The 21,847-nt window shown below is 52.8% G+C and overlaps 13 protein-coding genes across 13 annotated transcripts; 10 read left to right on the top strand and 3 right to left on the bottom strand.

Annotated features, from left to right (window-relative positions):
* Positions 1-225: 225 nt before the first annotated feature.
* Positions 226-554, top strand: LTS14_006524 (uncharacterized protein; the record flags this gene model as incomplete). The annotated part of the gene is made up of 2 exons (XM_064839220.1): positions 226-344; positions 398-554. Coding segments are annotated over 2 exons (276 nt in total), but the record flags the coding sequence as incomplete, so codon positions are not given.
* Positions 555-599: 45 nt separating this feature from the next.
* Positions 600-1,496, bottom strand: LTS14_006523 (uncharacterized protein; the record flags this gene model as incomplete). The annotated part of the gene is made up of 1 exon (XM_064839219.1): positions 600-1,496. One exon carries the CDS (start codon positions 1,494-1,496, stop codon positions 600-602), a length of 897 nt encoding a protein of 298 aa, XP_064693467.1.
* Positions 1,497-1,909: 413 nt separating this feature from the next.
* Positions 1,910-2,975, top strand: LTS14_006522 (uncharacterized protein; the record flags this gene model as incomplete). The annotated part of the gene is made up of 2 exons (XM_064839218.1): positions 1,910-1,953; positions 2,006-2,975. The coding sequence occupies 2 exons, from the start codon at positions 1,910-1,912 to the stop codon at positions 2,973-2,975; spliced, it is 1,014 nt and encodes a 337-aa protein (XP_064693466.1).
* A 399-nt stretch (positions 2,976-3,374) lies between these two features.
* Positions 3,375-4,870, top strand: LTS14_006521 (uncharacterized protein; the record flags this gene model as incomplete). Its single annotated transcript, XM_064839217.1, has 2 exons — positions 3,375-3,544; positions 3,568-4,870. The coding sequence occupies 2 exons, from the start codon at positions 3,375-3,377 to the stop codon at positions 4,868-4,870; spliced, it is 1,473 nt and encodes a 490-aa protein (XP_064693465.1).
* A 547-nt stretch (positions 4,871-5,417) lies between these two features.
* Positions 5,418-5,977, top strand: LTS14_006520 (uncharacterized protein; the record flags this gene model as incomplete). Its single annotated transcript, XM_064839216.1, has 2 exons — positions 5,418-5,671; positions 5,737-5,977. 2 exons carry the CDS (start codon positions 5,418-5,420, stop codon positions 5,975-5,977), a joined length of 495 nt encoding a protein of 164 aa, XP_064693464.1.
* Positions 5,978-6,148: 171 nt separating this feature from the next.
* On the bottom strand, positions 6,149-8,242 carry LTS14_006519 (uncharacterized protein; the record flags this gene model as incomplete). The annotated part of the gene is made up of 1 exon (XM_064839215.1): positions 6,149-8,242. One exon carries the CDS (start codon positions 8,240-8,242, stop codon positions 6,149-6,151), a length of 2,094 nt encoding a protein of 697 aa, XP_064693463.1.
* Positions 8,243-8,441: 199 nt separating this feature from the next.
* On the top strand, positions 8,442-9,995 carry LTV1 (the record flags this gene model as incomplete). The annotated part of the gene is made up of 2 exons (XM_064839214.1): positions 8,442-9,774; positions 9,802-9,995. The coding sequence occupies 2 exons, from the start codon at positions 8,442-8,444 to the stop codon at positions 9,993-9,995; spliced, it is 1,527 nt and encodes a 508-aa protein (XP_064693462.1).
* A 1,242-nt stretch (positions 9,996-11,237) lies between these two features.
* LTS14_006517 (uncharacterized protein) lies at positions 11,238-11,664 on the top strand (the record flags this gene model as incomplete). The annotated part of the gene is made up of 2 exons (XM_064839213.1): positions 11,238-11,540; positions 11,563-11,664. The coding sequence occupies 2 exons, from the start codon at positions 11,238-11,240 to the stop codon at positions 11,662-11,664; spliced, it is 405 nt and encodes a 134-aa protein (XP_064693461.1).
* A 484-nt stretch (positions 11,665-12,148) lies between these two features.
* LTS14_006516 (uncharacterized protein) lies at positions 12,149-12,577 on the top strand (the record flags this gene model as incomplete). Its single annotated transcript, XM_064839212.1, has 2 exons — positions 12,149-12,207; positions 12,286-12,577. 2 exons carry the CDS (start codon positions 12,149-12,151, stop codon positions 12,575-12,577), a joined length of 351 nt encoding a protein of 116 aa, XP_064693460.1.
* Positions 12,578-13,042: 465 nt separating this feature from the next.
* LTS14_006515 (uncharacterized protein) lies at positions 13,043-14,764 on the top strand (the record flags this gene model as incomplete). Its single annotated transcript, XM_064839211.1, has 2 exons — positions 13,043-13,123; positions 13,184-14,764. The coding sequence occupies 2 exons, from the start codon at positions 13,043-13,045 to the stop codon at positions 14,762-14,764; spliced, it is 1,662 nt and encodes a 553-aa protein (XP_064693459.1).
* Positions 14,765-15,466: 702 nt separating this feature from the next.
* LTS14_006514 (uncharacterized protein) lies at positions 15,467-16,136 on the top strand (the record flags this gene model as incomplete). The annotated part of the gene is given in 2 exon segments (XM_064839210.1): positions 15,467-16,106; positions 16,123-16,136. 2 exon segments carry the CDS (start codon positions 15,467-15,469, stop codon positions 16,134-16,136), a joined length of 654 nt encoding a protein of 217 aa, XP_064693458.1.
* Positions 16,137-18,132: 1,996 nt separating this feature from the next.
* LTS14_006513 (uncharacterized protein) lies at positions 18,133-19,308 on the top strand (the record flags this gene model as incomplete). Its single annotated transcript, XM_064839209.1, has 2 exons — positions 18,133-18,320; positions 18,387-19,308. 2 exons carry the CDS (start codon positions 18,133-18,135, stop codon positions 19,306-19,308), a joined length of 1,110 nt encoding a protein of 369 aa, XP_064693457.1.
* An 86-nt stretch (positions 19,309-19,394) lies between these two features.
* Positions 19,395-20,990, bottom strand: LTS14_006512 (uncharacterized protein; the record flags this gene model as incomplete). Its single annotated transcript, XM_064839208.1, has 4 exons — positions 19,395-19,675; positions 19,742-20,318; positions 20,377-20,666; positions 20,729-20,990. 4 exons carry the CDS (start codon positions 20,988-20,990, stop codon positions 19,395-19,397), a joined length of 1,410 nt encoding a protein of 469 aa, XP_064693456.1.
* Between the last annotated feature and the right edge of the window lie 857 nt (positions 20,991-21,847).

Raw genomic sequence — 21,847 nt, 5'->3', positions numbered from 1 at the left:
TTCCGCTCCACCTCATACGGATGGCAGACCGCATACAAAGCAGCGTCCTATCAAACACTGGTTCAAGTACAATCCTGTTAGAGACCGAAACCGCACACGCAAACCACAAAATCATGACACAAGCCCATATTTTCGCTATCTTCACGCCAGCGAGCGGCAAAGCCGATAGGGCAAGCAGCCACTACAGCATTCGACAACGCAATAGCTAATTACACCTCTTGATAGCTGCGCAAGCTGCTCAAAGATCAAAGCTCTCAAGTCCATCAGAAAGAGGACTACGCCGTCCGCTTCCTCCTGACCGAATCACTCGACAAGCAGAACCCGGAGTTTTGGCTGTTTGAGACGTATGTTCACATACCAGCTCTGTTCGAGAACGACACTGATAGTCAGTACATAGCTACACTTCCGCAGAAGCGACCAACAAGCATACCGATGAGTCGCACTTCAAAACCATGACAGCTGCCTTTCAGAAGGAAGGTATTTTGGCCAAGCCTCCGCTCGTGGCGAAGACTTCGACAGTAGCTGGGTTCGATCTCGATCGGAAGCTCTTGTAGGCGTGAGAATGTAGCAATGCGGAAGTGAATGTCAGGCATTCTGTCTCATCCCACTTTCGTGCCAATTCCCACAAACACGCAATCCATCTCCTCAATCTTGCCTTCTTCGTTCGCGAGCCTAGCCCATTCTTCCTTGAAGATCTTCCTAGCCTCATTCTTGATCTCTGGGCGCGACAGTAACTCCGCGGCCCAGTGGTCAATATGCTTGTCGAACACATCGTCGGCATCCTCAATCGTGTAGAGCTTATCAAGACGTGGATGAGCCGGATCAGTCATGTACGCCATGATACCCTCACCCGCATTAGCTGCTTCGAGCTGCGATAGGGAAACAATGTGGTTGTCTCGCAAACCCGCCTGTTCCATCAAGAGCTGTAGATCCTCTGGTTTCTGGAAGGGTACTCGGTAGAAGGGAAGAGGACGATTGAGTCCTCTGCCCACTCGCTCAAAGGTTATGAGTGAAATCTGACTTGCTGGGTGCGTAACGTCTGTGATGAATTTGCCACCAGCTTTGAGATAGACCGCCCACGCCTTGATTGCCTGGCCTGGATTCTGGAGTAGTACCAGCACAGAAGCACACATGATAGCGTCGAATTCCTTTCCACGCAAGACGCTAAGAGTATCGAGATCGGTAATAGAGTGCTGATGGAACTCGACATTCTCAAGATCGTGATTCTCGAGTCTTGAGCGTGCTTGCTGAAGCATACCGCTGCTAATGTCGACGCCCGTAACGCTTCCGGTTTGACCAACAGCCATACTCGCCGCGAAAGTGACTAGTCCTGTGCCCGATGCCAAGTCGAGAACATGGTCGCCGGGCTTGAGATCAGCCAGCTGAACCATATGGTGGGCGAAGAGTGGATGCCAGCTGTCGTCGTAGTGAGCAGCGCGGTCATCGTAGAGCTTCTGGGCATCTTGAACTTGATGACGCGATGTTGTGCTTGCCATGACTAAAGACGAGGGATAATACTAAAGATCAGTAGCCACCAGGAAGGTGATGATGTTTGAGTATGGTCTCGACCAAACGAGATGCTTCGGATTGGGTCTGCCGACAGGGCTCGATCATTGCAATAGCAGACTACATCGGGTTCACAGAAGGTACTGATGCCTTGCCGTCTTACATAAGCTCTGATAACACCCCTCGCATGGCGGCCACATGTTTGGTGGAGGTGGAGAGTTCCAGAAACATGTGATGGGGTGGAGATGGTGATGCTTGGCACTCGTGACATCACTGCACTAGTTCTAGCGAACAAGTTGGTTACGAGACACACTCTTTCACACGCACGTACGCCGATAGCCGGAAACCACACCACTCCAGTCTATAGCCGACCACCTAGACATACCCCTTGCATAGCACGAACATGTCGGCCAAGATCCAAAAGGTTATTGCTAGACAGCAGGCAAAGTATGGCTATCAAGTGAGACGCAACGCAAGCAGGAACTGACCATCATGACAGAATCGAGGAAGGCGACTACTACGAAGCCCACCAGCAGATACGAACCATCGCCAACCGCTATGTCCGCTCCGCCGACTACACCAACGCCGTCGACCTGCTAGCGACCGGCGCCTCACTACTCCTCAAGGCCGGTCAGGGCGGGTCCGGGGCAGACCTGTGCAATTATCTCGTTGAAGTCTACCAAAAGGCGGAGCTGAAACCCGATGTACCGAACAAAGCACGGCTACTGGGCCTCCTACGCGCCTTCCCTCCCAATGAGCCCGCCAAGAAGAAGTTCGTAGGCGGGATAGTGGAGTGGTCGAGTAAAGAAGGCGAGTTTCCAGCTGGTGACCCAGAACTTCACCATGTCATCGGCACACTCTACGCAGAAGAAGGTGAGGCTTACGACGCGGAAAGACACCTCACGCTCGGCACCTCGGACTCGGCACAAGTCTTCAGCGATATGGAATATGAATGGTACAGCAGCGACGAGCCCTCGACAGCACCCTCCTATGTCGCACGAGCCGTCTTCCCCTACCTCCTCATCGGCAGCACCCGTGCAGCCAACAAGACTCTACTCCTCTTCACGAGCAGACTAAGCACCTCCCACCCGGGTCTGGGCGTCCAATCAATATCCTCACCCAGCAGCGACATCCGAATCTACCCCTCCCTCCCACTCCTCAACTTCCTTGGCCTCCTCCTCCTCGCAGTGCAACGTGGCAGCAGCGATCTTTTCAAGCAGCTAAAGACACACTACGCCAGCCACCTCAAAGAAGCCGGATGGGAAGAGCCACTAGCGCAGATCGGAGAGATGTACTTTGGGATCAAGATACCCAGCCAGAGCAATCCAATGTTTGACATGATGAGTAGCATGTTGATGGGAGGAAACAATCCATTTGCAGCGAAGAAGAAGGAGGATAAGCGGGTTAGTGCTGGCTCGGCTTCGACAGGGACGAGTAGTCCGGCTCCTGCGCCACCTGCTGTTGATTGATGTGCATAGCAATACATTCAGATCATGAATTTTTGGACGGCCGCTTCTGTCCAGCAATCTCAACAATGCTCGAGTTTCTGCAACAATGTACCGCCTTATGAAGCCAGCTATGATTCTTGCATCAAGGCGAAGGCGGACTAGTTTTGAGCAGGCAACTAGCAAAAGTTGTCAGATCGCGCAGCAGTCTCTCATAAAGCAGCTGCTGTGTTGTAATTCATAGTCACCACCAAATTTGTGCGCATATCATCGAGTAGATCAATGCCTTTTCCAGCTCCATCATGGTTTGCGATGTCGGAGCTGGACCTTGAAGGTACGTTCAATACCCAGAGCCTATTATGCGGCCACATATCTCATCTACATGAGTGCGTGGTGCCACAGACAGTGTAAGACAATGAGATAATGGAGGTCACGAAGTTGATCAGCACCAAGGAGATCGCCAAGCACAAGTCCACGTCCGACTGCTGGATTGTCGTCGACGACCAAGTATGGGACGTCACTGATTTCGCGCCAGAGCACCCTGGAGGCTCATCGCTCATAACGAGATATGGAGGTCGTGATGCTACCAAGGCGTATGCTGAATATCATGGTTGAGCATAATCGAGGACAACCTGCCACTAGACAACTTCATCGGCAACCTGGATCGATCAACAATCAACGTCGACTGGGCACAAGACCCGGCAAGCAATGTCAGTCCCTCTTCGAATCCAACACAAGTCAGATCAGACAACGAAAAGCCACCCTTACACTCCATAATCAACAGCTATGATTTCGAAAAGGTCGCTGCTGAGACGGCCTCGAAGAAAACATACGCCTTCTACTCGACCGCCGCGACCGATTGCTGGAGTCGAGATATGAACGAATCAATGTATAAACGCATCTGGTTCCGACCACGAGTGATGCGAGACGTCTCCAGAATCGACACTTCCACCACCATTCTAGGAAACAAGGTCAACGTACCACTCTTCATCTGCCCAACCGGTCTAGCCAAGATGATCCAACCCGAAGCCGAGAAAGCACTCGCTCGGGCCGCACAATCGACTGGTATACTCGAGATCTTATCGACCAGTGCCAGTCATCCCGTTGAGGACATCGTTGCCGAAGCACCAGGACATCCGTTCTTCTTCCAGCTGTACGTGAACAAGGATCGACGGAAGACGGAGGAGTTGATCGCAAGAGTCAACAAGCTGGGCTTCAAAGCCATCTTCGTGACGGTCGATGCTGCTGGGAGAGGCAAGCGGGAGAGCGATGAGAGGCTGGTGGTAGATGAGCTGGTCATGAGTCCCGTGACGGGCGAGCGTGCAAAGACGGATAAGAAAGGTGGTGGATTGACGAGAATGATGGGGTCTTTCATCGATCAGGCTTTGACGTGGGAGGATATTGCCTGGGTTCGTACGCTTACCGACTTGCCAATCGTGCTGAAAGGCATTACCACGGCAGCAGATGCGAAGTTGGCAATGAAGCACAAAGTTGATGGAATCCTGTTGAGTAACCACGGCGGGCGGAATCTCGACTACTCACCTCCGTCAATTCTGCTTCTACTTGAGATGCACAAATGCTGCCCCGAGATCTTCGACAAGATGGAAGTCTATGTCGACGGTGGGATACGTCGAGGTGGCGACATAATCAAAGCGCTCTGTCTAGGCGCCACAGCAGTAGGCGTAGGCCGGACATTTCTGTACTCTCTAGCCTACGGCACAGAAGGAGCAGAACATCTAGTCGAGATCTTGAAGGACGAGATGGACAGTTGCATGAAATTGCTAGGTGTCAGGGACTTGTCGGAAGTGCATCCGGGCTTGGTGAATACCAGTGACGTCGACCACTTAGTTCCAGGACCAGAGGCAGGAGAGGGATATCCGTATGCGAAGTGGAGGCCACGACCACGATCGAGATTATGAGGGTGTCGATGCAAGAGAACACCTTGCTAGCCATCAAGAAACCCACCTTCGAGCGCACTTCCTTTTCGGGTTGATGGCGGCCTGAACTTCCTAATCGGGCTTCCCGCTGTTCACTACAACGACCCCATCTCTTGCAGCCAAGCCATGCTTTACCGGAATGACACACTCCGACAGCGATGACTACCAGTGCTTGTGGGAATTGACACCGCATTCCCTGTCTCGAGATCGTCCTTGGTCAGCAAGAAGTGCTTTACAATGACTTTCGTACATTCCAGTGTGCGTCATGAGCGAACATGTGAGCACTTGTCCCTCTCTTCAGCGAAGGGAGGCGGGTAGCGCTATGAAGAGGGTGGATCGTCGGGACTTGTCACAATAGAGATCAGAGATAGATATAAAGGATGGAGGAGCACTCTCCATAATCCTCAGAGCGTCTCCTTTACACAAACGGACACAATTGACCTGCAACACATTGTACCTTGCACTGCCTCCGTCCATCCCAGAAAATTTTTCACAGCAAGCCATTGAGATGGGGAAGCACTACGGCACAATGTCAGCACCGGTCACACCACGCAAAGCATCCGCGTCAAGCACGAAAAGCACCGCCTCGAGCACTCCCTCAACCTCCACCTTCTCCTCCCCAACCTCCACCCGCTCAGACGGCTGTCCCTTCAGCCCCGGCATCGTCTTCGACCGCAAGCCCTCCTCACCCCTCCCAAATGCAAACACTCTCTACGTCGTCGTCAAACTCGCCGACCCCTTCAAGCTCGACGCCATAGCGGGCAGTACCGTACTACCAAGCAGGTAAACCCTCCAGTCCACCCGAAAGGCAGCCCGATATACCGCAATACTCACTAACGAGGTATCAGACCACCCAAGCGTCCCCTGCTCGCACGTCTGGGAACCCGCCTTTTCGGCCCAAAAGACACGCACACATACAAAGCGATCAAGATGCCCCGAAGCGCCTATAACGCGCACTTCCGGCGTGATGCTCGGCGTAATTACATCGAAAGTGAAGCAGAGCGGGAATGGACGGAGGAGGAATTGATGGCGGAGTTTGGCGAGTTTCAGGATCAGCCGTTGGGGAAGGTGGGGTTGTGTGCGATTTGATCCTCATTCGTCGTCGTTATCGAGGGCAAGGGTGTTGAAGGAGTGGAGGTGATAAGAATGCGAGTGCATTCCATATGTGTTGTAATTCACTCGCTCCCCTTACAGCTCGTACCTCCACAGGCCCATGGTCACCCTGCAGCGGAAAAGCTCTGTTTGAGATGTCTGCAGCATCTAGTCATAATCATTCCTCCCCCCCACCATCTCCGTCTTCTCATTCCCCCTCGCCCTCCTCCCACCCTTGAAATGCTTCTTCCCCACCCCCGCCCCCTTCATCTCCGCCGGATCAACCCCCTTCTCCATCGCCGCCACCATCTTGGCCTTCCGTCCCGTCAATTCTTTCCCTTGCTGAGAGTACTTATGATGGAAAGGCTGCACGACCCTGCTATCCCCCTGACCGGGCGCGAAGAAAGCTTTGTCGAGTCGTTTGCCCTTTGCACCGGAAGCTTGGGGAGGAGGGATGAGGTCCGGGTCGTCCATTAGGCTTATGTCGTCTGTACCGTTCAATGATGCCTCAGCTGCGGCGGCGAGGTGTGCGCGGCGTTTCTGCGGGAGATGCGCTTCGTCGTACAGTTCGCGATTGAACTCTCTGCCATCGATCGGTGGGTCCATAGGTGGTGGATGACAGAACAAGAGCTTCCCCTTGACATAATCCTTGAGCACACTCCTCGCAGCCCGACTCTCATCCGGTTGACCCTGCCCTTGCGTCATGAAACCTCGTGCTCTAGCATACGATCTTAACACTTCCTCGCCAGTTGGCATACCTGTACCACCTTCCTCGAGTGGTCGGGTGGCGATCTTCATACCGTAAATCGCCTCCAGGAATGCTTTTGGGACGCGCTGCGCAACCAGTGCACCAGGGCCAGTGTATTCTCTTAGCTGATCGATCGGAAGGACACCCGCACACACGAGTTCCGCCTTTGTAGTAGCGAAGTTGGGGAAGACGAGACCGGGACAATCGCACAAGATGACTCGGTCTGATAAGTGGATGGTTTGGAAATGCTTCGTTTTGCCAGGCGTTGCCGAAACGGACACCTTTTTCGCGCCGAGGAGGGCATTGATGGTGGAGGATTTACCAACATTTGGGTAGCCAACTAGACCGATTTGTGTTTTGCGTTGGCGGGTAGAGTCAGAAGTCTCTGTCGGTGCGGGGTGTTTGGGCGAGTGTTGTAGAAAAAGTTCTTCCAGGTCGTCCGTGGTGAGGATGCGAGTTTGCTCTTCGACGGGTAGAGAGACGCCGTCGAGTTCCTCATTCTCACCCTCCACATTCTCTTCATCTTCCCACTGATCGTCTTCTTCTTCCTCATCTTTCAGATCAACTTGCTCAAGATCGCGGTTTAGCTTATCATTTGGCAGATCGATCTCCTCCTCGACATCATCCTCATTAATCTCATCATCCTCGTCCTCTTCATCATCATCATCATCATCATCTTCCTCTCCCTCATCCTCCAACCCGTCAAACGCATTCCCTCTCGCCTCATTCATCTCCCTCGCCAATTCAGCAGAGAAAAAACGGAAATTAATCCCCCTCTCCACGAACCATTCAGCCCACTGTTTTCGTTGCTCCAGGGTCATCATATCCGCCTTGTTGACCAACAACAAATTCCTCTTCCTCTTGTCAACCTCCTTGACATATCTCTCCAGATCCTCACATCTGAAAAGTAAGGGATTCCTGGCATCCACAATCTGCACCACCAAATCACTCCGCTCAATCACCCGCCACAACTGCCTCCACACCTCCAGATTCCGCTCAAAGGGCGTCATGAGCAGATCGTCGATCTCCTGCAACTCCGCCAACCCTCGCCGCCAATCGAGCAGACTCGCCCTCTCACTCTCATCCAACTCCCTTGCCGTCGTATTCTCATCCCACTTCGGCCGTCTCGGGACCGTCAACCGTGCCCGCTTGGCATTCTGTTTCCTCACCACCCCTCGCTCCTCATCACGTGTGAGGAGGTAGGGGTTCTTCTGGTCGACATGGATGATTTTGACATTATTCATCTTCTCCGCCGTGAAATCCGTGCCGGCCAACTCTGCCGTACTCAAAAACTCGTCCAAGGCACCCTGTTCGGTGACGGAGCGCATCTTCATCCATTCCGCCTCCTTTTTGCCGGGGGTGACATAGTCGTTGCCATTCATGTCACGACGGACGATGGAGCCGGATTGTTGCGCTGATACACGATGTTGGTCCGTCTTTTTGTTGCGCCCGAAGCGGTCGTTCATGAGCGAATTGCCCAACCCGACCGCATTCTTACTCTTGGCTAGAGGCATATTGATTGATCGACTACACTGTTGTTGTGTAATGTATTGGGAGAGAAGAATTGGTCCGTGAAGGCGAATCTTCCTCCACCCCCACATGCGTCACCTCGCCGCCAAGATTTCACATTTCACATTTCACATGCAAAAAGTCCCTCCTCCATAACAATTTCCATGCCGGCACACAACAGTCACAGACACATCAACCGCCAACATGCCTCCCCGCCGCAAGTTCGACAAAAAGACAGCAACAACATTTCAACTCGTCCACCGCGCCCAAAATGATCCCCTCATCCACGACGAAAATGCCCAAATGGTCTTCCAAGAAAAGGCGTCCACCACCCGCCGACCAACCGAAGATGACTACGCCCACTCGGATGTCGCCTCGCAAATCTCCGGGACATCAGAATACCGAAGCGATAAGACACGACAGCGTGGCGATCTGGAAGATGAGTTCGGCATGGCTGTGAGGCGGAACGAGGGCGAGGCGGCAGAGCATGGAGTGTTTTACGATGATACTTCGTACGATTACATGCAGCATATGCGGGACTTGGGGGGTGGGGAAGGAGCGGTCACGTGGGTTGAGGCCAAGTCAGCAGCACCGCAGAAGAAGAAAGGGAAGCAGAGTCTAGCGGATGCGTTGCGTGGGATGGAGTTGGGTGAGGGTGAGGGTGAGGGTGAGCACTCGGTCAGAGGGAGTGTGGCGGGAGACAGTGTGGCGAGTAGTAGTGCGAGGAGTCTTTTGCCCGAAGAAGTGCTGCCGAGCGAGTTTGTGAAGAAATTCTCGTATCAAGACCAACAGGATGTGCCGGATGAAATTGCAGGTTTTCAACCCGACATGGATCCACGACTACGAGAAGTACTCGAAGCGCTGGAGGATGAGGAGTATGTGGACGACGACGAGGATCTACTAGCCGAGCTCACATCAGATGGATACGAAGTAGAACGCGACGAATGGGAGAGATTAGGCGAGCAACAAGTCTTTGATGATGAGGACGAAGAGGGCTGGGAAAGCGATCACACCATTCGAGCTGCTAGCCCACCGCCACCTCTCTCCACCGAGACTCTCCCTCTCGATCTACCAATAGGCGAAGCAGCGGTCCCACCAGAAGACGTCCAAGCCCAACCACCGGCCGATCCAACCCAGGGCGCCTGGCTAGACGAATTCAAAAAATTCAAACAAGCCGCCAAGACCGCAGATAGAGCTGCAGACACCAAACCAGCCGCCACACCCTCCGCCCTCGATGCCTCGGTCATGTCCTCGCTCGCGTCCGGTCGAAGGAAGAAGCGCAAGGGCGCCAAGACCAGCACGACGAATTACTCCATGACCTCCTCCGCACTCGCACGTACAGACCAGCAGAGTTTGCTGGACGATAGATTCGACAAACTAATCGACAAAGGAGACGCACTAGATGACATCTTTGAAGACGAGGAGTCCATCAGCGGTCTTCCGGACAATGCATCCCTCGCCTCAGGCCTAACATCTGCCTCCAAAGCGTCCCGCATAAGTCGCTACTCCACCACCAGCGGTATGAGCGGCATGTCCGGTATGAGCTCCTACTCCCGGGTCACAGACTCCGAAGCTCCGCAATTAATACGGACGGATTTTGATAATGTCATGGATGAGTTTCTCGGCGCGCACTCCAAGGCTGGGAAGCGCGGAAGGTATCTCAAGCGTGTTGGGCCTCAAAGCGGGATGGAGCAGTTGGATGAAGTACGCAAAGGCTTGGGACCGGCGAGGCTGAAGTCGAGGGTGGCGGGTTCGTGATGGAGGTTCTGTTCGCTATTTGCTCAGAGTCCAAGGCGTAAGGACATGGTTGCTTCATTTTAGCGTAGGCGTTCATTGTTCCCACATTGATAGTGATACCCAGACATTCAGTAGAGAAGTAATTCACCCAGAATCCGAGATGGTCGCTTTCACGAATTGAAGATCCGCGAATAAAGCAACTCATGCCTCCCCATCCACAAATCCATCATCGGCACCATGACAGCCGCATCCTCCACTTTCATCATGACCCCATGACCATTCCCACCACTCCCATCTCCATCCCGCTGCTCACAACACCTTCTAATCCATCCCTGCAACTTCGCGGATGCAAGGACACCCTGACTTTGATAAGGACCCATGACCCCCGCCCTCACAGCCGCCGAAAGCACGGCTTTAGCGTGGGAGAGCAGGAAAAGGTATTTCGTTTCTTCCACTCCAAGGCCAAGAGCACGACACACAAGGCCGAAGAGAGGCGGGAAATGGCCGTTGAGTTGGAGGCCGAGGCGGTCGGGTTTACTTGTTTTTAGGGCGGTGGCGAAGGATGTCAAGGTCAAACTAGCTTCTTCAGCTTCGAGATTCGATGGGGAGACAGAGGTGCTCAGCGCGCGCTCCCAGATTGTCAGTAAAGCGCGTCCTTGTGTTAGGCTGGCGCGGCGGGCGACGGTACACGGTGTACTTGCGTCGAAATCGTTATCTAGCCCTTCCATCACCTCGTATTTCGGAGAGTGGTAAGCAGCTAGAACATAAGGGAGGGCTGTGGATGAGAGGTTGAAGAGGGAGTGTTCTAGGAATTGCTCAAAGTCGTGTGACTTGTTAGTTGGTGGTGAGGATTTGCTGTTGAAGCTGGTAGTCTTGGCGTGGGCGAGGTAGGATTCTAGACCGGAGGAGAAGGCGAAGGAGCCGAGTGGGAGGGCGGAGTCTGAGAGTAGGAGAAGGGCGTGGAGGTTTGATGCTGCAGTCATATTGATTGGTGATGTTATTCGGGTTGCCGTGGAGTTTGAAGTGCGAGACGTTCACTACGCTGTCAAGAGGTCCGTGCCATTCACACTGCGTGAGGTTTGGTGATTCGAAATGTTCGAAAGCGTGAGGTCGCTCCTCACGCCTCACGCCTCACGCCTCACGCGACCTCAGCCTTACTCCGCCCCTTACGCGGCACGATTGATCTTTCGTTAACAGAGACGAAGCTGCTGAAATGTTCCGTCCCGGACCTGTGGACAGGTGATCTAACATACAGACTATGAGATGTGGCTGATCCACGTCGACACGCGAAAACTACATTGGCACGCCGGCGAGACGCTTCCTCGATATGCTATCCTCTCGCATACCTGGGGAGACAATGAGGTCACCTTCCAAGACATGCACCACCAGATCGACAGAAGCATTCACGACAAAGCTGGCTATCGCAAGATCGACTTCACCTGCAACCGTGCCAAAGCAGATGGTCTTTACTGGGCCTGGGTAGACACTTGCTGTATCGACAAGAGTAGCAGTGCCGAGCTTTCGGAAGCCATCAACTCCATGTTCAGATGGTACCACAATGCCAGGGTATGCTACGCTTATCTCGCAGACTTCATCCACAACACAACAGCAGACGGACCAACTTTCCGAGGACACGACTCCTTCAGCAATAGCAGGTGGTTCACTCGTGGATGGACACTGCAAGAATTGATCGCACCCGGATTTCTCAAATTCTACGATTGTACTTTCAACTTCATTTGCTCTCGTGGCCAGATCGTCTCACAGCTCGTGTCAATCACTGGTATACCCGGCGAATTGATGCACGTGATAGAGCCGACCCAGACCGACTCAACGAGACTTATCGAAGCCTCGCACGCTGTAGTATCGCACAACGAATGTCGTGGGCGTCTCGGAGACGATGTACCCGGGAGGAAGACCGGGCATACTCTCTCTTCGGCATATTCAGCGTCAATCTCCCCATGCTGTACGGAGAGGGACGCGGCGCCTTCACTCGATTGCAAGAAGAAATCCTCAGAACGTCCACAGACCACAGTATACTGGCTTGGCGGTACACTGCTGATACTGCGCAGCCCCATTGTCAGCGCTATCTCCTTGCGCCGTCTCCACAAGGTTTCTTCGATGGGAGCAGCGTCGCAATCAAGCCTAGCTTCACATATGCAGCTCGCCCTTACGACATGACCAACCTCGGCCTCAGAATGACGGTTCATGTGGCTGAAGTGACTTCCGATCGCTCGTATCCGGGTAAGAAGGCCTTGAGTGTGGCCTCGGACTGCATCGAGCCGGCTGACGGATCTGATGAACCACCCACAAGGTATTTCTTGACGCTCTTTCGAGTCGACGAGACAGCGGACGTTTACCATCTAAATCGATTTGCTGCACCGCTATATGCGGCGAAGAGGTCTCTTGACAATTACAAACAAGACACTATTTTCGTGCTACGTGACTTTGGGCAATCCTGGGAGTTCAAGAACGAGACTGAGTATGTGGACCCGACCACCGAGGGCTTGATCGGAAGCGGTGATAGTGCTCACTCGAAGCCGAACAGCCCAGGCCTTGCCCGTAGTGAGACGAGTCTCGTAGGCGCAAAGCGTCGGAAGCTATGAATAATCCATTGTGCAGTGTGTCAATGTGAGCTTCCCGACGATCGATCTCACGGCAGGAATTAGAAGCTGATCCGCAATGATCACACACCATACGCCAGCTCAAGCGAAGGGTCCTGAGGAGTGAGATGCTCAAGGACATCGTTCTGCTGAAATTTGCCAAAATGAGATAATTTCCAGACGTGAAATATCCCGCCCGTACGCTCTATAGTCATATCTTATATACGTAGCGATAATGACATCGTGTCATGGTCTTGTACTGCTTTGACAATGCAAGATGGTACGCTTCGTAAAGCTCGTATGTTCCTCGCTTGCAGCCCCACGCATATGATTTGCACATTCGTAAAACGAGTTGAGGCTGAGAACAGATCTCTAACGAGACGTACAAAGATGATGATCTCAGCAGCTGCTATTCTTATTTCTCTCACATCCAGACTCGCTATGTCATAGAGCTATTGAGACGAAGTGATGACCACAGCAACCATTCCTAGTGTCGCCGTGATTGGGCTAGGCGCCTTTGGATTGGTGACTGTCAAGAATTTACTTGAGGTATGTCTGGGATTCCATCAAGCAATTCCCGCCAGGTCGTAGTCTGACACAGTCGTACAGGAAGGCTTCGATGTCACAGGCTTTGATCGCAACAGCTCCGTCGGTGGACTCTGGAGCCTCTCACCCGAAGCGACCGTCTCAGCGCTGTCATCGACCAGTGTGAACGTTTCACGAGAGCGAGGATGCTTCACCGACTTCCCATTCCCAGACGAGACTGGATCCTATCCCACGGCTGGTGAGGTCAAGAAATACCTAAACGACTACTGCTCACACTTCAACCTCTGGCCGAATCTGCACCTGCAGACTTCGATTGCTGGTATTCAGCGAGATGAGGAAGCCAGGAAGTGGAGGCTTAATGTTGTGCGAAAGGGTGGCATCATTGAGAAACTGTCGTTCGACAAGCTCGTCATCGCCACTGGACCACAGAATGTGCCTGTCATACCCGACATACCCAACGCCAACGTCTTCAAAGGCACGATCACCCACTCAGCTACGTTTAAAGATCCCACCAAGTTTGCCGGTAAGAACGTCGTCGTCCTCGGCATCGGCAACTCAGCAGTAGACACTTCAACCTCCCTCATCGGCCACGCAAACAAGATCTACCTGGCGCACCGCAGTGGCTGCCTACTCCTGCCACGTATCTTAAACGATGGAACTTCACTCGACCATGCAGCCACTTATCGTACCTTCGCCATCCGTGACTTCCTCGAGACGTTTGTACCACAGCTTGCCGCGCGCTTCATCGACAATATGGTTGCCACGATACAGAAGACGCATTATGACTTTGACCCGCAGTGGCGAATCGATACTCCTACGCCATCGCTCACGAAACGAAACCCTACCGTGTCGTACTTTATCTACGATGCTCTACGTGAGGAGAAAGTGATCTCTACGCATGGGATCAAGAGGTATGCCGGGCCACGATCTTTGGAGATGGATGATGGTACAGTCCTGGAAGATGTCGATGCAGTCGTGTATTGTACTGGCTATCAACTCGAATTGAGCTGGCTCGGGAAGTATGACCCAACAGTCATCAACCCTGATACCGCTGATGAGAAGCAACACGATTACGCCGCACCTCGTTTGTACCAGAACATCATATCCCACGACCAACCAGACAGCCTTGCATTCATCGGTCTCGCACTTACAATCTTCCCAGCATTTGTAATCGCGGATTTGTCGGCCATGGCGCTAGCTCAGATGTGGAGCAAGCCAGAACTCCTACCTTCAGACCACGAGATGCAAGACCGGCTCGCGAAGCATAAAGCCTGGCGAGCTCGCGTCAATGTCATGGCCAATCCTGCTGGTAAAGGTCCGCCACCGCTGCAAGTCGAGACGGGACATTTCTTGGCTTGGGTTCAGGATGTAGCGGGCACGTGGGTCAATGAGCATCTGAGTTATAACAGTCTTGCAGCTTGGATATTGTGGTGGCAAGATCGGGAGTTGAGTAAGGTGCTGATGGATGGCGTCAATTCGCCTCATTCTTATAGGCTGTTTGACAGTCATGGTCGGAGGAAGGCCTGGGGTGGTGCACGAGATGCCGTCTTCCATGTCAACGAGGAAGTCAAGCGGAGGGTCGAGGCTAGGAAGGCCGATGGGAAAGTGAAGATCATATCTGGAGGTGTAATTGCCCATTCTTGACCTTGGTTGAACTTCCAGGACTGATACCTGAACATTTGAGACTCGGCGGAAACCTGAGTGGACAGATGACATGAGCCGTTCGAAGACCACAACGTGGAGGGAAGTCTGTCAAGCCACAATCGCATCTTCTATCTCATAGACCCAAGCTGCTTGTTAGTCTTTCTGGGTGCGGCCTTCCTGAGAAAGAGATAGTATAATTGTCGGGCAATGAATCCTGTACACCGTATACTCGATAGCAGATGCGTGGACATGATACGCTCTGCATCGAAGGCGATTCTTCCTCCATCATGAGGCTGCCAAGTTCGGCTCCTCCGCGGCATCTCTGCTTTCTGATTCGACGCAAGAAGAGGAGTTGTCCAAGGACTCGTAAGATGTCAACCATCTTCTTTCCCTTCCACTTCTATCGCCCGCGTGCTGGCGTCGAATAGCCAGGCGAGAGTATTCTACAAGGCAACAGAGTAGATGTTGGTGGGTCTAGGACCACTGCTCGCTATCTGCGCCGAATGTCGGACCCTCAAGACCGGCGCCGGTCCGGTCGAAAGCCCAGAATGGTGTCGAGTATATGCATCTGCCATTGTTGACTGTGCGGTGTGATATGTAACCCCCAAGAGCTTGATATGGCAATAGCCTGTCCATTCAACTTGCCCCAGCAATCACTTCACCGGTTGCACACCATCAACGCTCACAAGGACCAAGAATACCATGGCCAACCCTAAGAAACATGTCGTATTCGACGTTGTCGGAACCTGCGTATCATTTGATGCCTACTACGAAAGGATAGACAAGGTCATGGGCGCGAAGCTTCGCAAGCACACCGTCACGGCACAGCACTTTGGCTTTACGTGGCAGACTGCAGCCGAACTGGAGTTCACATTCCTATCGATTGCTGGAAGCTACAAGCCCTACCAAGATGTCCTGCGTGGCCTTTTCTATCGCACTCTCATGCTATGCGGTGTTTTGGGGCCGCGGAAACTCGCCACCGATGACGATCGCGAACAGTGCATCGAAGGATATTCCAACTTGCAGCTGCGTCCAGGCTGCCGGGAATGCTTCCAGTTGCTTCGCGACAATGGCTTCACGGTCTGGTGCTTCACTACTGGCGATATCAAGCGTGTCAGAGGCTACTTCGAAAGTGCTGGTGTCGACATGCCGCTGGACAATTTCATCACCTGTGACAGTGCAGGGGTGGCAAAGCCCGCTCTTCCGGCATATGAGGCTGTCTGGAAGAAGCTTGGTGCGAACGATGTGAAGTGGTTTGCGGCAGCTCACATGTGGGATGTGGCTGCGGCAACGAAGGTCGGCTTCCGCGGAGCCTGGACCGCAGTGTACGAGAAGGAGGCTTGTGTGGATGTTTTTAGTGACGCGAAGTTAGAGGTGGTCGCTGATGGACTCGTTGAGATGGCAGAGGGGATCGTATCAAAATCATGATCTGTCATGCTTAGCATATCTGTATCCCTTAATAGTGATCTGGCGTTGAGACAACGGTAGTCCTTTCGTAGTCGTCTGACTCGAGATACGGGCAAGGTGTTCAGGGGCGGTGCCGAAGAGTCGCAGCGAACTCTTCGCAAAGTAGCCGAAATGTTTGTGACCAACGTTGACCGAGACAATTCTGGAGAAAAGGCCTTTCTGCTGCTTGTTAATAACTCGACAGTAGCGTTGTGCTTCGAATGATTTAGACAAAACGAAGGACCGATTTTGCTTCGTGGCGTGCGGGGCAGCTCCACCATCGCTATCTGCATTGTTTGCTCCAAAGATACCACCGATAGGCATCGCATTCCCACGGGTCACGACTATCGCCTTGGGCGGTTCACCGTGGTCGAGTCATTGGTAGGCAGCGGACAATCTAAGACGTCCAATTCTGTAGGACACATTTCTAATCCTAGACATCTACAGCACTCACCATGGAGGATGCTGACAATAATCCACGCCCCGGCAAGAAGGCCCGAACAGGACCATCGTCACAAAGGCAACGGGCAGTTCGCGCGTATGCCCAGTCCGATGATTTCTCCACGACCTCCACCAAAGCAATACTGACAGATGTGTACTATGATACAGCTGCGACGAATGCCGTCGTCTCAAAGAGAAATGCGAGGGTGGCTTGCCATGCAGGCGATGCCAGCATCTTCGAAGACAATGCGAATTCAACGTCGGCCCAACCATCGAAAGGCGTTCATCAGCCTACGCCGACTCTGTCAAAGATGTGATGGATCGTGCACAGTACATGGAAATCCTCCTCAGGCACCATCTCCCAGACCTAGATTTGAGCACCGAGTCTCTGAAACGACTGTGTGATGCACTCTCTATGCCATCTCCCGGCTTATCACGATCCTCTCGAAGTGTTCAGACGACAGCAGCTGATAGTCTGAGCATTGACCAGCCATCGGACAGTCCGTCGATCGAAGACGAGGGCTGCACCATCGACAACGTTGATGGAACCATTGCACGTATGTCGTCTTGCATTGTCGCATTTAGACCAGACGCCCACCACTGATGTCAAGCAGACTACTCTGGCGAGTTCTCGCACTGGAACTTCTCGATGCACGTCAAACGCAACATCGACGATCTCATGGCCAAAGCCAACGTACCTGTACGTGCTCAGCCATGAGAAACCACTACTCCCTTACTAAACACATGTTACTGAGCAGCTCGTCGAGACTGAGAACGCGAAACGGGTCCCAACGTATATTCGTGTAGGGGAAGCACAACCGGATTCCACTTCAATGCTCGAGATTGTGGCCCTTCTTCCGCCTCGTCCAGTAGCGGACTTTCTGGCAAGTGTGGTGTTTCGTCATGCCACAAGCACTTACTTCATCATCGAACCGAATTGGGTCAATTCAATGATGGACGCACCGTACAACAAGCCAGCTGCGCTAAGCGCTAAGGATGTAAGCAGACAATCTCCCCGATACCTTCCATCATAGTGGAAGCACGGGCTCACCTCAGCCTTCAGGTCACGGGAGCGTGCACTGTGATAATGGTCCTAGCGGTCGGTACACAGTATGCTCATCTTGAGTCTTCCGAGCGCAATGCTAGCATCACGACGGATTCTCACACTAGTTGGGAGCTCGACATCGGCTCTGCATTCTATCAGCTTGTAGCGAAGCTTCTAGCAGAGATCATACATTCTGGCTCGCTTCTCAGCGTTCAAGCATGTCTTCTTCTTGGTCTGTATACTCTAGCCGTTGATGCTTCTGGGCTGGGTTACATCTACCTCAATTTGGCAATCAAACTCGCGATTCAGAATGGCATGCATCGTCGGTCCGCACCAGGCGCTTTCGATACGGGCAGCGAAGAAGTGAGGCGCTTGGTGTGGTGGTCTGCATATTGCATGGAAAGGTTATCTCGATGCTTCATGCTTTCTTGTGGCCATGCTGATTGGATACAGGAGGATAGGTATCTACCATGGAAGGCCCGCATCTATCCATCGCTCCGAGATCGATGTCAAGTTGCCTTCCAGTGAATGCGATGTCATTGGCCCTTCGACCGCATCTGGCACGTCGCATCTATTGCAGTCAATCCACCTCACCAGCCAGGCAGAAGCCTTTCTTTGTGAAATGTGAGTTTCTTGTCACTGATCAAGATCGTCACGGACAACGCACGATTCTGCTGATGCCGCTTACAGCTCGCTCCTCCGCAGATGCAAACGGTCTAGCATGATAGACATATTCCGGCGCATCAGGCAGCTCAAGATGGGCACCAGAGGCTGGCGACCACCAGGCAGCAGTGGACCCTCCCTAGCACCGGCCAGCACGCGCGCCGAGACGCATTCCCGACTGGATCGTTGTCTTTTGGAGATGTTTATCGGGCGCCCGTTCATTCTACTTCATCGTCGTACCAAAGCTAGCGGCCAAGTACGCAGAGGACATGACATCAACGCTAGTATGCCACCCGCTCCTGCTCCGCTTCAGTCGGACGAGGAGTGCGAATTTCTGGTCCAGGATTGTGTGGCTGCTGCAAGAGAGGCTATCGGAATCTGCCATGCCATGCAGGAAGGGGGCCTCGGACTTGCGCGATCATCTTACATCGAGTATAGCTCTTGTCGCGCCGGCTTGCTCGTATTGATAGCATACGGCATTTGCTACTGCACGAATGAGTATGTCGGCGTCTTGCAGAAAGGGCTCCAGGTGCTGCGTGAGATGGCTTCCGCGAGTGAGTCGGCACGCTCGGAGGTGTCTTTGCTGGAAACACTTGAGGCGTCGTTGCGGCGTCTCCGTGGCTCGACACAACCGGTACAGACTACGACAACGCCATCTAGCTTGATACAGGAAAGCTATGAGGGCTTCGCGGATTGGTACAAGAACCGAAACAAGGCCGCTGCTACAGGAGCAAGCAGCACACCAAGCGCCCTACTTCAGTCGTCAGTTTCGAATGTAACAAGAATTGGCGTTGAAGATTCCATGAGCATGCAGAACGAGCCCCAATACCACAGTGGACCTTTCGAGTTTGATCTCTTCGGAGATGGTACCTTCCCAACGCCAGATTACGGACAGTACAGCAATGCAGAGAAGGAGTTCCTGGACAGTCTTCCATGGATCCAAGACTAGGTGGCCGGAATAAACAATCATAGCGTGAGAGCGTACAATGGGTCTATGTATGTACTTGTCGTGAACACGAAACCACAAGTCACGCTTCAAAGTCTTGCGCGAGTGGCTGCTCTTTCGGAAACTGCTTGCCATTGCTGTAGAGATCCATGGATGCCCTGCCTCGACCACCTCTCTGGCGATGTATGGTACGGCAGTGGGAGGTCCACTTCTGCAGCTGGAACTCCAGTAATCACCATCTCTGCAATGGCCTTCGCACTGAGAAAGATCTGTGGCATGCCATGACCCGTAAAGCCAGCGCAGATGTACTGTCCAGGCTTGCCATTTACTGGGCCGACATAAGGGAAGCCATCATTGGAGTATCCCATGACTATACAGCAGACACTGGTTAGAGATGTGGTGGATCCAAAAATGATAGGAAGTGAGTGCGACTTACTCCCAGTCCAGATCTGATCTGTAAGAACATCGCAATTTTCCCAGCCAGAGAAATGCCGTTGCATGTAGCCATCGAAATATTGCGTCGCACCCTTCATAAGACGACTATCGTCGCACACATCATACCACTCATTGAGCTCGTCGTAAAAGTCACGCTTCGCACCTCCAACAATGATACTCCCATCTGGGCGCGAAATCATGTAGTCATACTCAAACTCCGAGAAACGCATCATGTAGCTGTCGTTCAAGAGCGGTGCGTCTGTTGCTGGCAGAAGGCGCGCGACCGTGCCTCTGACAGGAACAATTTTATCCTTGAGCTCCGGGACGAGGGCAGATGTATAAGCGTTTGTTGCGTAGATGACAGTACTGCACTCGATAGAGCCTCGAGACGTATTGACTGCCCAGAGACCGACGTCTGAGCCTTCTCCCGTAGGTCTGACACTGGTGACAGGTGTGTGAGTCTGCAGATTGATACCTCTGGATACGGCCTTCTCCAACATATGGCTTACGAGACGGTACGGCCATAATCGAGCAGCGTTGAACGTGAGACAGGACTTTGCTCCTTTCACCCCGGATATCTGCGCACGCAAGAGTCAGTAAGTCCAGCATGAGTCCTCGTCATGCAAATACGAATACCTCTTCGGCCTCTCTGTCAGAACTGTATTCAAGGCTTCTTGCGGTTGATATGTCGGCCTCGTTAAGAGCAACTAGGTCAGCCTCGATCTTGTCCCGGCCTGCTGGGTACAGGCAGACATCCCGCACTGTGACCTCTTCGAAATCACAATCGATCTCTTCGTAATCAACAAAGGCTCTGACTTCTTGGACTTGGCGGGCTTCAAAAGAGGCGACATGTTCTGCAACAGCCTTGCCATGCGTCTTGAGAACGTTTGCAGCTCTCGAAAACGGGTCTGGTTTGAGATGACCTCCTGAACAGCAAGTCAGTAACCTTGGAGCTATATCATCAGAAATTCCGACGATATTTCCATACCATTCCGTCCGGTGGCGCCGGAACACGCTTCCCGAGCTTCCAGAATCACTATGGATGGTAGCGACTGATCGTGATGGCTACTGTGTCGCTCGAGCAGATGATGTGCAATTGCAGCACCAGCATATCCGGCACCAATGATGACTAAATCCGCGTAAGATGGTATGCCTTCGGTGCTTCTATGCTCATCAATTGGCTTGACCTCATTCCTCCAATATGGTGTAGTTGAGTGTGATGTCGGGAAAGATGCTGCGCTGGTAGGCATGGCTTAAGATTCGGAATAACTGTGATTCTCTGCTGTGCTTGTTGACCTCGAACTTGACAACTGCTGCCACAATCTTGCCACTGGATGAGACATTTCCGGTCACTTTACAGTGGACCTTTGCATAGCCGGACAAACCGGTTGCGACTTGCAGATCTTGCGCCAGACCATTACTCGTCCATCAATACGATGAATCCATCACTAGGCATCATAGCCGTGCGAGTTGTAGAGCACGGCTTCATGTGCAGCGCGGAAGGATGCATGTTGAAGTATGTTGCGGGAAGACAATTAATGGTGAGCTTTTTAGGTGGGACAAATCTCAGATCACGTGACATACTTCCCGCCATTGCCACAGTCGCAGGGTTTGTCGAGATGTTTGATCATCTCCCCTGTGTATCATGGTCGACATTCATCGACGCAGGGTGGTGATCCATCGTTTACGTCAGCTCCAGCTTTAGCATCCTCCATACCGCACCTTATCAGTCATTACTACTCACCGCATTGTCGCATGGCTTCCATTAGTGGGGACAGGACCATTCTAGTGAAGATGCAGGATGATCTTGCAGCCATGAGCCAGCACGATGACATCCCCGTGAGGCTACATATGGAACTGAGGCGGACTAGTGGACCGGGTGTTCGACCACTCAACACGACCGTAAGAACAACATTGGACTGAAACTCGGCCATCAATGAAGACGACCTCGGGTGCTACCTGTTCAGGCATCTGCTGTTCGAAAGACTTTTGCAGCGGCTACATTACCTTCGACATCCCTAGCGATTCTCGCACCTGTACTTGAGTATCATGGCAGATATCCGGATCGTCGTTTGCTCATTGTGCACCGGGCCGGGAGCTAGCCATG

This window comes from Recurvomyces mirabilis, assembly GCF_035927965.1.
Source record: "Recurvomyces mirabilis strain CCFEE 5264 chromosome Unknown scaffold_16, whole genome shotgun sequence".
Lineage (NCBI taxonomy): Eukaryota > Fungi > Ascomycota > Dothideomycetes > Mycosphaerellales > Teratosphaeriaceae > Recurvomyces > Recurvomyces mirabilis.
Note: the sequence above shows the minus strand (reverse complement) of the source record. Positions and strands in the feature narration are given on the sequence as shown.